Raw genomic sequence first — 12,453 nt, forward strand, 5'->3', positions numbered from 1 at the left:
TCCTCGGGAGATGTTATCTCGAGGTTGTTTGAGCTTTTTCCTTTGTGGTATTGTCTGAAGCTCCCAGCTTTCCGGCAGAAGAGGTTGCATGGAGTGCCAGCAACCAGCAGTGAGTGTGCATTGAACACCCGGAGAATCGTACCGTGGTGGTATTTAGCAAGCGCATGTCCTTTAAGGAGAGGGCAAGTTGCTTAAAATCCCTTACCCGCAGGCAGTGGTCGTGCCCTCGCCGGCTCAGTGTGTTCCCTTCCTTGCCTGCAGCGTCCGAAGACGTTGGGTGTCAGCAGGCATCTCTGGACAAGGTTCCTCTTGCATCTATTTATAATGTCGGGCTTACTGGGAAAAGCAGACAACCCTTGTGCCGAGCGCCAAGTAACAGCTCTCCTCTGTCTCTCTTTGATTTGCAGAACAATCAAGTTCTTGGGATCGGGAGCGGTTCTACAATTGTCCACGCGGTGCATCGATTAGGTAGGATGCTCCCCTTCGTGTCCCTCCCCACCGAAGAAAGTCCCCTTGTCCAGCTGTCCCAACTACTTGAAAAACATGTTAAATCGTCTGGATGCTGACTTAGAGCTGATGCGTCGGGTCTGTTCACCGGCTGTTGTGGCCTCCTTGAAGCTGAAGATTAAAACTGGGTCTTGCGCTCCAAATTTATTGCTTAGAGAGTCCTGAGGAGGTAATGATTTGCCACCCATTCTCCCCGTACAGCCAGGCAAAGCGCTTTACTGGCACCCACCACAAACTGGAGCTAAACTCCATTTCCTTCCAGCTCTGCCCAGTCCTGACTTGCTTTCTGGCTTTGGGCCACGCAGCTGCTTTGCTTCCATTAACCCATTTGTATGCGGCTGATGCTGCTTGCTCCCATCCGTGTTATTCACATTGAGAGTCCTGCTGAGGTGTAATGAAAATGAGGAATATGAAATCTTACTGCATTTTTATTTTATACCCTACAGCTCGGTATTTATCTGCTTGCCACAGGTGCAAGTTTGCTTAAGGTGCGATTCAGAAAATTTCAGCAAAATATTCAAGTGAGGCAAATGCATTTTTGCAAAGCAAATGTGAGCTTCATTATCCTCACACCTCATTACAGAGGACACAGAGGTTTTAAGTTTCCGTCGCAGGGCACTCGCAGCCCTAGGGCCGATCTGCTTGTGGAGGTGCTATACCTCGTCCTGCTTCGCTGTCCTTGGATGCGAAACAGAGCACCTGTGGGTGCCTTGGCGGGTCGGGAGTGCAGGATCAGCCCTGGTGTTCTTGGGGGTCTTGCTAGGATGCAGAGCAGGACTCTCGTTCGGAAGCAGCGTGTCCTACCTGGGTGGCTCTGGTGGTTGGGAAGTCCCCTTGTGACCTCCAGCTTCCTCGGGCAGAGCCATCCCCAAGCCCACCGCCGGCGAGCGGGGCTGAGGTCTGAGCGCAGAGCGATGCTTCGCAGGGACGCGGCAGAGCTGGTGCTGTGCCTGTCCCTTGGCACCCACCTCACCCCATGCTGGGGTAAGTGAGACTTATTTGTCAAAATTCTGGGTTTGGTTTAGTATTGCAACCACTCCCGACTAACGCAGAATCAGTCTCTCAATAAATGGGTAGAGTATTTAAAGTGGAGTGCCTGTTCCAGTCTCCAAATTCTGACTTTTCCTGTCTACCGCATGCATTAGCGCCGGGATGTGGGTTGTAACAACATACAGCCTCGTGGATTGCATCTTCAGTCCTTCCAGCAGCAGCGTTACCTTGAAGCGTGTAGCCCGCTTGCTTGCTCTGGTGCGAGAGCTGTTGCGGACTCTCAGGCTGTTGGCTTATGCCTAAGTATTGTAATTACTAAAATAACATTTTGTCCGTAATGATATCTTAGTAATAGATTTTAGTCATTTGAGGTTAACCTGAGGGAGGAAATATTTCCTTCCATTTAATGGAATACTGTATTTTATTAGTCCTTTCCCTGCCATATATTTAAATGTTCTATAATAAATGAATGTGATGTCCCTAAGGCAAAAAGCCAGAAAACCTTTCAGACAGCTGCTGGAGCTCTCTGTGTACAAGAAGTGCAGCACAAACCCGTCTAATGGAGTGAGAGAAGGGAGCGGGGCTCATTTCCCAGGTGACGATTTGCTGACGAGGCTCCTCTGCTGCTGGAGACACGAAGGTTAATGGCTCCTGATGTCTTGGGCTGAGCCAGGGTGGGTGTTTAAACATTTCTGATTGTAGAAACTGAGCCTGAGCCTATGCAGGATGGCACCTGTTTGCATTTTGAGCGTGACTGAGTTATTTGCAAGCCAAGCAAGTCATTGCAGTGATTCAGAGGGGCTGCTCCGAACTGAGATTTCTTAAGGTGAAAGTTGGTGTGTTTTTCTTTCTCCAACAAACCAACTGAGGCTTCTGTTTTGTTTTGTTTTTTTTCCTATAGCTGAGCGGGTTAAACAGGAGAACCTAACAATCGTCTGCATCCCAACTTCTTTTCAGGTAAGAGCTTTCCTCCTTCGCTTTCTGCCAGTGTGAACACTCACATGGGACCTTCCCTTTGGCTGTGGGAGGTGACCGTGCCGCTCTCTGGGCTGGCTGGCTGCGGTGTGAATTAACCGAAAGCACCGGTGAAAGCAGTCGTGATGCAGCCTGCAGACGGACCTCGTGAAGCCAGCGGTGATGGTGCTGTGTTACCCTGACCTGAGCTGCCGGGATGCTGAGGTGCTAGGGGGGAGAGTTTTGAACCAGTGCGGTAACGCCGGTTATGTCAGTGTTGGTGCGTGGCTTGCTCTGGATCCCGCCTGCAGAAAAATGCTGTTTAGTGGTGAACCAGACTCATAATGCAAAACTCATTGGAGACACTTAGTCTCATTTGATTCTGTATCAAGCCGTGAAAGCTGTAAAAAAAAAAAAAAAATCACGCTGCAAGCGGTAATAGCAAGCTCATGGGTTTTCAGGAGGAACTTGAAATGCATCAGCTGGCCTTTATAGGAAATTGCGAAAGAGAAATCAGCTTAATCTTTCCTTTGCTGAGCAGCTTTTGCAGGGTTTGCTTCATACTGAGTTTGAGAGGTTGGCAGGGAGGAGGAGAGTGTGGCTTGGTGGTGAAATGCAGACTGCTGGGGAAGCTTCTGAGCTGCTTCCATGCCTTCAGGGAACTGGCTTTGGTCTCTCTGCCTCGATTCCCTGAGGTGGGAATGGGCTGCAGAGGAGCAGCGGTCACCTTGTCCCCTTTGGGCAGGGAGAGGTGACGTGATGGGGACCACCGGTGGGGTTTGCGAGGCTGGGAGGCAATGTCCCAGTCTAGGAACTGGGCATGTGCCCTTCTCACGGTCCTGGTACGGAGCTTGGCGTTGTACTTTTGTCACAACTTTTTCACCGTGAGGACAGTCAAGCAGTGAGGCAGGCTGTGCAGAGCCTGTCCTTCGAGGGTTTTTAAGACCTGAGTGGGTAAAATCCTGAGTGGCCTGGTAGCTGACCCTGCTTTGACCTGGAGGTTGGATAGAGACAAACTGCATTATTCTAAAATCTTACGAAAACCTAACAACCTCTTACCCTGCAGGTATTGTTTAAGTGTGGGACGATGGGATTCTGTCTTTTCCCAGCTGTTGCAAACAACCAGTGGCCAATTGGGATAGAATACAAACTGCTGCAAAGGGCAGAAAGTTAAAACTAGATTATTTTTTTTTTTCCTTTTTTAACCTATATCAGTACTTCTGTTGCATATATAGACTGTGGTGAGAGTGTGTCTAAAATGATCCACATCCTGAGGTACCGTGTCCCATTTGAACCTTAAAAAGTGCTCTCAGTTCAGTCAGTAGATCTTACAGAAAATATTGATAAAGCTGTCGCAGTGAACGTGCGCTGGAGCCTGTCCTGCCTTGAAATGTCAGGATAGCTTGTGTAACACTACACAGTTTCTTACCAGTAAAACAAAAAGGTTGCTGTTAAAGGGAAGAGATAGATCGTACACTTGCAGGAGCCCAAATCCCCCAGACGTGGAGCTGCCTCATATCTTTTGCAGTCTCTTAGACCTCAACCAATTCCGAGTGAAGCATTCCCAGGTCAGCAAAACAGCGTCTTATTTTCGCTACGTACAGGTGTAAATGGTTGCCTGAGGTCACTGGCAAGAAAGCATTGGTTTCAGTGGGCTCTTATTCTCCTCCCTTCCTTGTTGTCAGGTTGGGTTATTCCATCACCATCAGTAAAGCTAGAGCTGGGGTAAGTATCTGTCCCTTGGCTTTTGTATTGTTTCTTCTTTTCACCTGGACGTGTGCCGAGAGCACAGACCGAGACCGTTCTTGGCAAGTGCTGTGCAGTTACCAATGCTTTTCTCCCAGTTGTGGGAGCTCGGCTTTTGATACCTGCTGGTCTGCTCCCATCGCCTTGCAAGCAGAGAGCCTGGAGAGAGCCACCTCCCGTCCACCCTGCTGACTCTAAGCCTGTTCAGGATCTCGCCTGCATGTGCAGCACAGTGTTTTTTCAATGCTTTCAATTCCCAGTTGCCTGAAATCTTTTTTTTATGGGGACACCATGTAATGAATGTAAACCCACTGATTTTTATTCTTTTTATTTTGTGAGTCCTTAGGGCAATCCTAGCGTACAGATCAAGAGCCCGCAGCCCATGGGTGTTAAAACTGCATGCTATGAAACGCCCCGATAAACGATTCAAATCATATCTCATTGCCAGGAGTGCCACCTGCTAACCCTTCTTAATGTTTCTGGGATGCCAGCACATGTGACCGATGCACTTTGTTAGTCTGAATGGGTAAAATTCAGGGGAATCAGTTAATCCAGGCTATCGCAGTGGGGTTTCTTGGTCTAGCTACAGCATGGTAGGAAGTTCAGACTCAAGCAGAGTCCATGCAAGGAGGGAGTCTCACTCGGGTTTTGATTTTTAACACAGCAAATTCAACCAATTCAAGGTTCTGTAAGCTTGAACTCCTCTTTAAACCGAGTGGAGGGTAACTCTGTTCGGTGGTGTGTTGCCACTAGAGGGAAATACACGGCCACGTCAGTCAAACAGATCCGAGTCACCACGCAGCTGTTTCAGGAGGCTTCCCACACTTCTTCCATGAGTTGTGCTTTTTTTGTTTGTTTCTTTCTTTCTTTCTTTCCAATCTGAAAAATATTTTCATTGTTAGTCCCGCATTGCTATGGTGTAGGTATTTAATTTTCTTGCTCCCATTTTTCAGCTGAGGGAAATCAAAGGGGCTGGATGGGTATGAGGGAGAATGTTATCCAAGCTGAAATAATGCAGGACTCAAAAATCCCATATCTGCTCTAACGCTTAGATACAGGGGATTCCCACCAAGCTGGTGAGACCTCCTGCTATTTAGTACAGAGACCCAAACCCAGGAGTCCTGTTGCATCATCTTGAGTGTTTTAGTTCAAATCAACAGCAGGGTTTTCTTTTGATTAAAACAATCTGGTCTGGAAGCATCACTTTCTCCATGCCATGCATTCCCGCTGCTGGCTCTCCCCCAGCCCAGGGTGGAGCAGCAGAGCTCTCCCAAGGAGACTCCATCCTTGCCACAGCTGGAGGAATGACACCACGAGTCTGTTTTCCTTTCCTGTCGCCAGTAAATGGTGTTTGCTCTCTTCTTGGTGCACAGGCCCGTCAGCTGATCCTGCAGAATGGCTTAACGCTAAGTGACTTGGATCGACATCCAGAGGTAAGCAGGACCGCGGAGGTGAGACCTCACCCGACCTTCCTCTAACCTCGTCCTTCGTAAAGCATCAGGCTCCTTCGTCCTCCTCTGAGGACGAGAGTTTAGGCAACCACGCTGCAGAACATGAGTAAGAACTAGCTTAGTTTATTTTTTTTTTCCCCCAAGCCTTGGTCTTGTCTTAGTGCTTGTCCCTTTAGATGGCAAGTAGGCTGCTGAGTTATGTTTTCTCCAGGTGTTTGGCATCTCTTCCAGGATCAGGCTTGCTGGCCCAAGACAGGGATATTGTGTTGCTGAGCTGTCATCAAGATTGTCCCCAGGAGACCCCTGCTTGTGTCCTGGTCTTTAAGTGACACTAGAGGCTAAAGTGATGTGCCTTGCAGGCCAGCAGTCAGTTTTGGTTTTTCTTTCTCCTGCTCTCACGTGCCTGTGGTTTAGCAGGGGCCGGTGTCCTTGAGTGGCTGATCAGACATTTATCTCTGGTCAGGCTGGCATCAAGGTGGTCCCAGCTGTAGTGACGTTACTGGCTGTTGCTTGGGACCTGGCACTCTCCTAAGCTGTGCCAAGAGCAGTGCCTGGATGCTGCACAGGAGGGGTTTCCACACCAAGTTTCTCCTCATCCTACAGCTCGATGTTGCCATCGATGGAGCAGATGAAGTGGACTCTGACCTCAACCTTATCAAAGGTGGCGGGTGAGCCTTGCTGGTGGGCAGGTGGCCTCTGAGCATCCTTTTTTGGCTGCGGCTGTCTCTGGGGTGGGGATCGTGTGCAGGGCTGTGCATGTACCTGCGGTGGGAGATGGCTCCTGACCGAGAGTGTGTGCAAGGGACAAGGATGAAGTGATGGGGCGGGGGAAGGAGCCCTGGTGTGGGGCAACGGCAGCACCAAAACCAGCAAGAACACGATGGAGGGGACTAGACTTTAAGGCCATCGGGGATGTTGAGGAGCAGTCTGATGTTTTCTGATTTATTTTTTTTTAATTTTATTTTTTCTTCCTTTGCAGTGGCTGCTTGACACAGGAGAAGATAGTTGCAGGATATGCAAAATGCTTCATCGTTATTGCCGATTACAGGTGAAAATATTACTGTTCATTCCACGTCTCTGTCCTGTGGGAGGATTTGGATGGTCCTGTGTTAGGCCATTATTGTCTTTCAGTGGGTCAGGGGAGCAGGAATAGGTGGAAATGAGCCTGGCTCCCAGTGCATCAGCAATTCAATTTAGCTTTTATTCTTAATTTTCAACTCAGCAGGACTGCTTAGGAGTCAGCAGAGCTTGTGGGGAAATGGCTGCTCTGCTCTTTGAGCTCAGTGATGGTCAGCACTGAATAAATTTCCCCTTCTGTACATACAGCCATGGGGCTGAAAAAAAACCAACTCGTGTCCTGCTTGTCCAAAACATGTCAAAACAAGGCTTATGAGTGAATAGAGCATCATGCATTAAACTGCTTCATCCTACACGGGTGTACGTGTGAACTGACCACTGTGCCCTCCAGGGTCTTATTTGTGAGGGGTTTGCAAGAGGAGATGTTATAATGTTAATGGTGTTAACAGTGTAACATGTGACACTCATCCCACCTCAAACTGTGTCCTCAGGAAAAAATCAGAGAGCCTCGGGGAGCAATGGAAGAAAGGAATTCCTATTGAAGTCATCCCCATGGCTTACGTCCCTGTCACCAGAGCCCTGACCAAAAATTTTGGAGGTGCTGCGGAGCTGCGGATGGCTGTTAGCAAAGCGGTACGTGTCCCTGATCAGCCCCGCTTCCCCAGAGGATCCACCTGAACATGGGCAAGTGGAGGACCAGAGGTCTGGCCTTTCATCTGATTAAATTGGGGCTTTCACTCCTGGGAGTGGCATCTCATGTAATTCCTCCTAATTATACTTTGGTTAATGAAATGTGTGTTTAGGTGTTCAGGCTGCTTATTGAAGGCCTCTCTGGCTTATGTCTCCTAAAGCAAGCATCCCTGAGCAGGGAGAGGAGGGATTGCCAGTCCGGATCTGACTTGCTGCTTTGCAGGGATGTTGGGGGGCTGGAGGGCAGTCTGTGCTGTCAAAGAGGGTCTTGAGTTGGGGGAGCAGCTTACGCTCCATCCCAGGCTCCTCCATACCACAGAGAGCCAGACTAAATTAAAACTGAAGTTGCTTTGTCTCCACTACCACTCTCCAATCCTGACTGGGGCAGCGAGGCTTCACCAGCCCACGTTGCATGGCAAGGGCTGTCTGCAGTAGCAGCTGGAGTTAATGCCTGAAGGCTGAATACCTGTTTTTAATGCGTCTAATCCCAAGAGGCTCTAGGGACTGCATTTGGGTGCCTGAGAAGAGCAAACTAGTCCTTCTCTGTGAACTTGAGACCAGCCTTGCTCAGGTAGTGCACATCAGTGCTGCTCCCATGCGAGCCCTGTTCTTGGAGGATGCTGGTCCCTCCTGGCACACGTGGTTGCACACCCTGCTCAGCACTGCTGAAACGCCTTGTCCTCAGCCCTTGCTCTCTCTGCGCTGTTGAAAGGACCCAATTGCTCCTTCTCTTGGGCTTGAGAGAGCGCTGGGTACATCTGGGACACTGAAGTCCAGCAGTTCTTCAACTCCAAAGCCTCTCCATGGCATCCAGCAGCACGCTGTTATCACTGAGGCAGCGTGGTCTTTCTTTATCTTCAATCGCCTGTAACTGCCTTTTTAGGATATTAATCTGGCTTTACTCTTGTGAAAAGGATCCCCTGTTGCAGTGATGAAATTGCGTCGTCGTTTCCAGCTTCTGCATGATTATCTGTACACAGGAAAATGAGGAATGAGCAGTTGCCTTGGGTGATGGTTTTACTTACAGGCTTATTGTGGACTGCTCTGATTTACTTGAATGATGACTTTCTCTAAACCATTGCAGCGGGGACGGCTGGTCCTGGTGAGAGGCTGTGACAGTCCCTGGCTGGGTAGACAAGGAGCTCACAGTGCTGACAAATGGGTTTGCTTCCCAGGGCCCCGTGGTGACAGACAATGGGAACTTCATCCTGGACTGGAAGTTTGACAAGGTTCATGAATGGAGTGAAGTGAACACCGCTATAAAAATGATACCAGGTAATGCCTGTGATTTTTTTTAAAAAAACAAACAAACAAAAGCTGGCTAAGGCTTGGTCTGTGCTAGATAACCCTGGCCGTGGGAGCTCCTCCCTTGATAGGAGGGAATGTGTGTGTGTGTGTTACTGCTGTTTTATGTGTCCATACATTTGTTCCTCCTTCAGAGATCTGTCAGCTGAATTAGTACAACTGTACCCACGTGGCATTTCCATATGGTGGTGAAAACCTGGGGCGATGCCGTGTGACAGACGCCACCGTCTCCATTAGGCATGGCAATCCCATGCTCTTCCTTACTCTCCCTGTACCCATTGGGAGAGGGGCTTGTACTGGAAACACTGGTGGACTCTGGAGGGAGGGTTCGCACTGGTGTTTTCCAGAAGCTGCTTACAGCTCTGTGTCCCTTACTGTTGTGTGGTCCTACAGGCTCGCCTTGCTGTGAGGGTGCGGCGTATCCTAGCTATTGCTGTAGCTATTGCTGTGCAAGAGAAGCAATGGCTGATCGCACTGTTTGCAAACAAGACAGCCTCTCTGCAAGGTCTCCTGCCTTGCATGAGACCTGCTGCCCAGGCCAGAGCTGCTTCTGGGACGATCCAGGTCTGCCCACGGGCAGTGGCACTCTCTGGACTTCGGTGAAGCGGCAGATAGACTAGCTCAGCCACATCTGGACATCTTTCTGATTATCTTGGCAAAGTCTGCTCTTGAATCTGGTCAGCTCTTGAACGCGTATTGTTGTATCTTTTACCTTTTGAGTTTATCCCAGATACCTGCCTGCCCCTGAAGTCCATAACACAACTGCCTTCACTGACTGTGCGTTGTCAGAGCGTGCAGGAACAGGTTGGGATCCTGTTGGACAAATCTTGACGTCCCCACAAAATGGCAGTATGTTGTCCTGGCACCATGATTAAAACACAAGACCAGGCAGAGGCCATGGGTGTAGGCTGGGTGAAGAGTCGCCAGTAACTCCTAGTTGCTTCTGTTTGGTGGCTTTGCTTCCCTCAATGCTGCTTATAAGGCTGATTTACTGAAAATACACCTTTTGTTTTTTTTATTTCCTTGCTCTAGGAGCAAACTGCTAGGATGCTACCTCTGCCTTGGCTTGTCCTGATGTCATTACAATCTGAATAATTACCTGGCGCTCGCTCACAGCCAGCAGTAGATGGCAGGTTTGGTCCTTCAGCAAGAGCAGATCTAAGCGAACCAGTGACTGATCAAAATGAACTGGTGACTGCTGCTGGTCTGGGCTGTCCCCGGTGCAGCGCTCCATATCCTAGAGCGGTTGCTGCCCATGGCTGTACAAATGTTTATATCATTAGAGCTGTTTCTGTGCAAGAGAGAAACAGTGGCTGGTTATGCTGTTTGCAAACAAAACGGCAAGGACTTCTTCCTTGCAGCTCTTTTGGTTGAGAGATGAACAGTAAATGATGGGACTCGTTCCATCGTGTTGGTGTGGAGAAGGTCTCAGCACCATTTGCTGCTCAGAAAGGCACCTGCTAAGGGGAGAGGAGCATCTTCCCTACCCAGAAGTGGGTGAGCAGAACTGTTAAAGCCTAAATACAGTGGTGATAGCAGGGCTCTGGCCACCTTGCACTTGTGGTAGCCCTTGACCTCCACTTGTTTCTACCTTCCTGGCCTCTGGCTGTAGCTCAGTGATCATTGTGAAGTTACGAGCACCCCATAATCAAATGCAATCAAAAGTACATTTGCAAATGGGCTACAAATTGCAGAGGTAGCATTGGATCTGCTGTGTCTTCACATTTAAACAAGTGTTATCCAGGTGTTCTGTAACAGGATAGTTATTTTAAATGTGTTTAAAGGCAAAGTGAGTAAGCCTGTGGCTGCGTATAAGCTACCTCTTGCTCCTGTGGGTTGTCAGATGGCTGAAAATGCCACACTCGTGATTGTTTTAGTGTAACGGTGGTGGCTGGGGTGGTGGGAACATCACGGGGAGCTTTGGGAGTTGTTTCTCACTCTGGAGAGAGCTTCCTCTTGAGGTGGCCACATGGAGAAGACTTCCCAGAGGTTCCCTGTGTGGCTGATGCAACATCACCCAGGTTTGACACCTCTCTCCAAACCTCTGAGGGAGGTGTTGGTGCCTCTTAATGGACAAAAACGTAGTCAGAGCAGAGGATTCAAGCAGTGGGGCGGCTCTGGCATTAACCGGCACGTGAACTCTTGTTCCCCAGGTGTGGTGGAGACAGGGCTCTTCATCGACATGGCAGAGGTGGTGTACTTCGGCATGGAGGACGGCTCGGTCAGCGTGCGGGAGAAGCAGCCTCGCTGATGCCGGCACGCTGCCTGCTCGGCTTTGCCTTCGGCCAGTTTGATTCAGCTGTTGTAATGGTGCCAACCTGACGTTTTGCCTTAACGAGCAGCGGTTATCGCAGAAGACGGATGGGAAGTTGATCAGAATCCGCTGACGTGATACTGAATGTCTTTTTTTAAAAAAACAAACAAAAAATTATATTCTATTTCTATATATATATATTTTTACTTTACAGGAATGTTGTCTTTTTTTAAAGAATCATTTAAACAAATTGCTTTAACGTTTTTATTTTATTTTCTAAGAAAAACTTACCAAAAAGAATACTCCTTGTTTTGTGTTTTGGGTTTGTTTGGTTTTTTTTTCTTTTTTCAAACAGAACTTGAACCCTTCTGGCTGCTCATAGTGCTTAGCGATGGAGGTCAGAAATACAATCCTAATGCATCGTTCCTAACCACCTTGGCTGGGAGGGTGATGCACGTAACAGGAGCACATCCAGTCAGGACCTGCTGATGCCTTATTTGGAACCTTTTCGGTTCGGTATTTTATGCCTTTTATTTTTCTATACCACTGTTTTTTAATAGTTCAGGATGTCTAGTTGTCTTCTGTGCACATGACAATTCTCTGAGCCTATGGTGGTCTCTACATCCCTCTGTCTGAGACATTAATAAGGGCCTTTTTTTGGGCCTCTGTGTGGAGGAGACGTTCATCCTTTGAGCCAAATTCTGCTCTCCATTAATTCAGTACCTCTGATTAAAGTCTGTTCCTGTAGCTGGAGATGTTTGGGACTTTGTCCTTGTAAACCGAGAGCAGAACTGGGTCCTTGATGAAGTTTACAGAAGCATATTTGAGCAGCTTAGGGCAGCATAGAATACTGTTCAGTGGCAAATTATTTGTTTTGGAATGAAGGTTTAATTATCACCTCTCACAGCTGGTTGATTTGTGGAAGGATAGAGCAGAACGCACAGGGAAACGCAGTCTTCCTGCCTAAATTTTCCACATGTAGCAGGAGAGAGACTACTCGTTCAGTATCTTGTTCTCGGTGTATAGGTGCTTTGCATGGTTCAGATGTCAAAATGCAAGCCCTCTCTTCATGTTATAGACGCTGAAATAAAGAGCTGTTATACCAGATTTGGTGGTAATTTGGTTCTTAAAGCAACTGTTTTGTAGACATCGTCGGACTAACTTCTGCTGTAGTTTCCCCCTTACAAGGGCCCTTCACCCAGGCCAAATTCACCCCTCTGTATTTGATTCCTTTTCGCTTAAGGTAAATACATTATTTTAAAATTAACCAGATTATCTAATCAACATTTGTTAGCTGCAGCACTTGCCTTGAGACTGTCTTAAATTTGCATGTCTAAAACCTATGCATCTAAATACAGCTTTTTTTTTTTCTTTTTACAAAAAGGAGCTATTTTTTATGTCTTTAAATCTTCCCCTTCCTGCATATCTATTCTGTTGATTCTGAAGCACTTGTACCGAGCAAACTGGCTGCCATCCAAC

The 12,453-nt window shown here is 48.2% G+C and overlaps 1 protein-coding gene across 1 annotated transcript; it reads left to right on the forward strand.

Moving 5' to 3' along the window:
• Window positions 1-211: 211 nt before the first annotated feature.
• On the forward strand, window positions 212-12,076 carry RPIA (ribose 5-phosphate isomerase A; the record flags this gene model as incomplete). The annotated part of the gene is given in 10 exon segments (XM_009704711.1): window positions 212-286; window positions 289-384; window positions 387-468; window positions 2,399-2,454; window positions 5,571-5,630; window positions 6,252-6,316; window positions 6,628-6,696; window positions 7,217-7,358; window positions 8,591-8,690; window positions 10,874-12,076. Coding segments are annotated over 10 exon segments (843 nt in total), but the record flags the coding sequence as incomplete, so codon positions are not given.
• Window positions 12,077-12,453: the final 377 nt, after the last annotated feature.

This window comes from Cariama cristata, unplaced genomic scaffold (assembly GCF_000690535.1).
Source record: "Cariama cristata isolate BGI_N322 unplaced genomic scaffold, ASM69053v1 scaffold4687, whole genome shotgun sequence".
NCBI classification, from domain to species: Eukaryota; Metazoa; Chordata; class Aves; order Cariamiformes; family Cariamidae; genus Cariama; species Cariama cristata.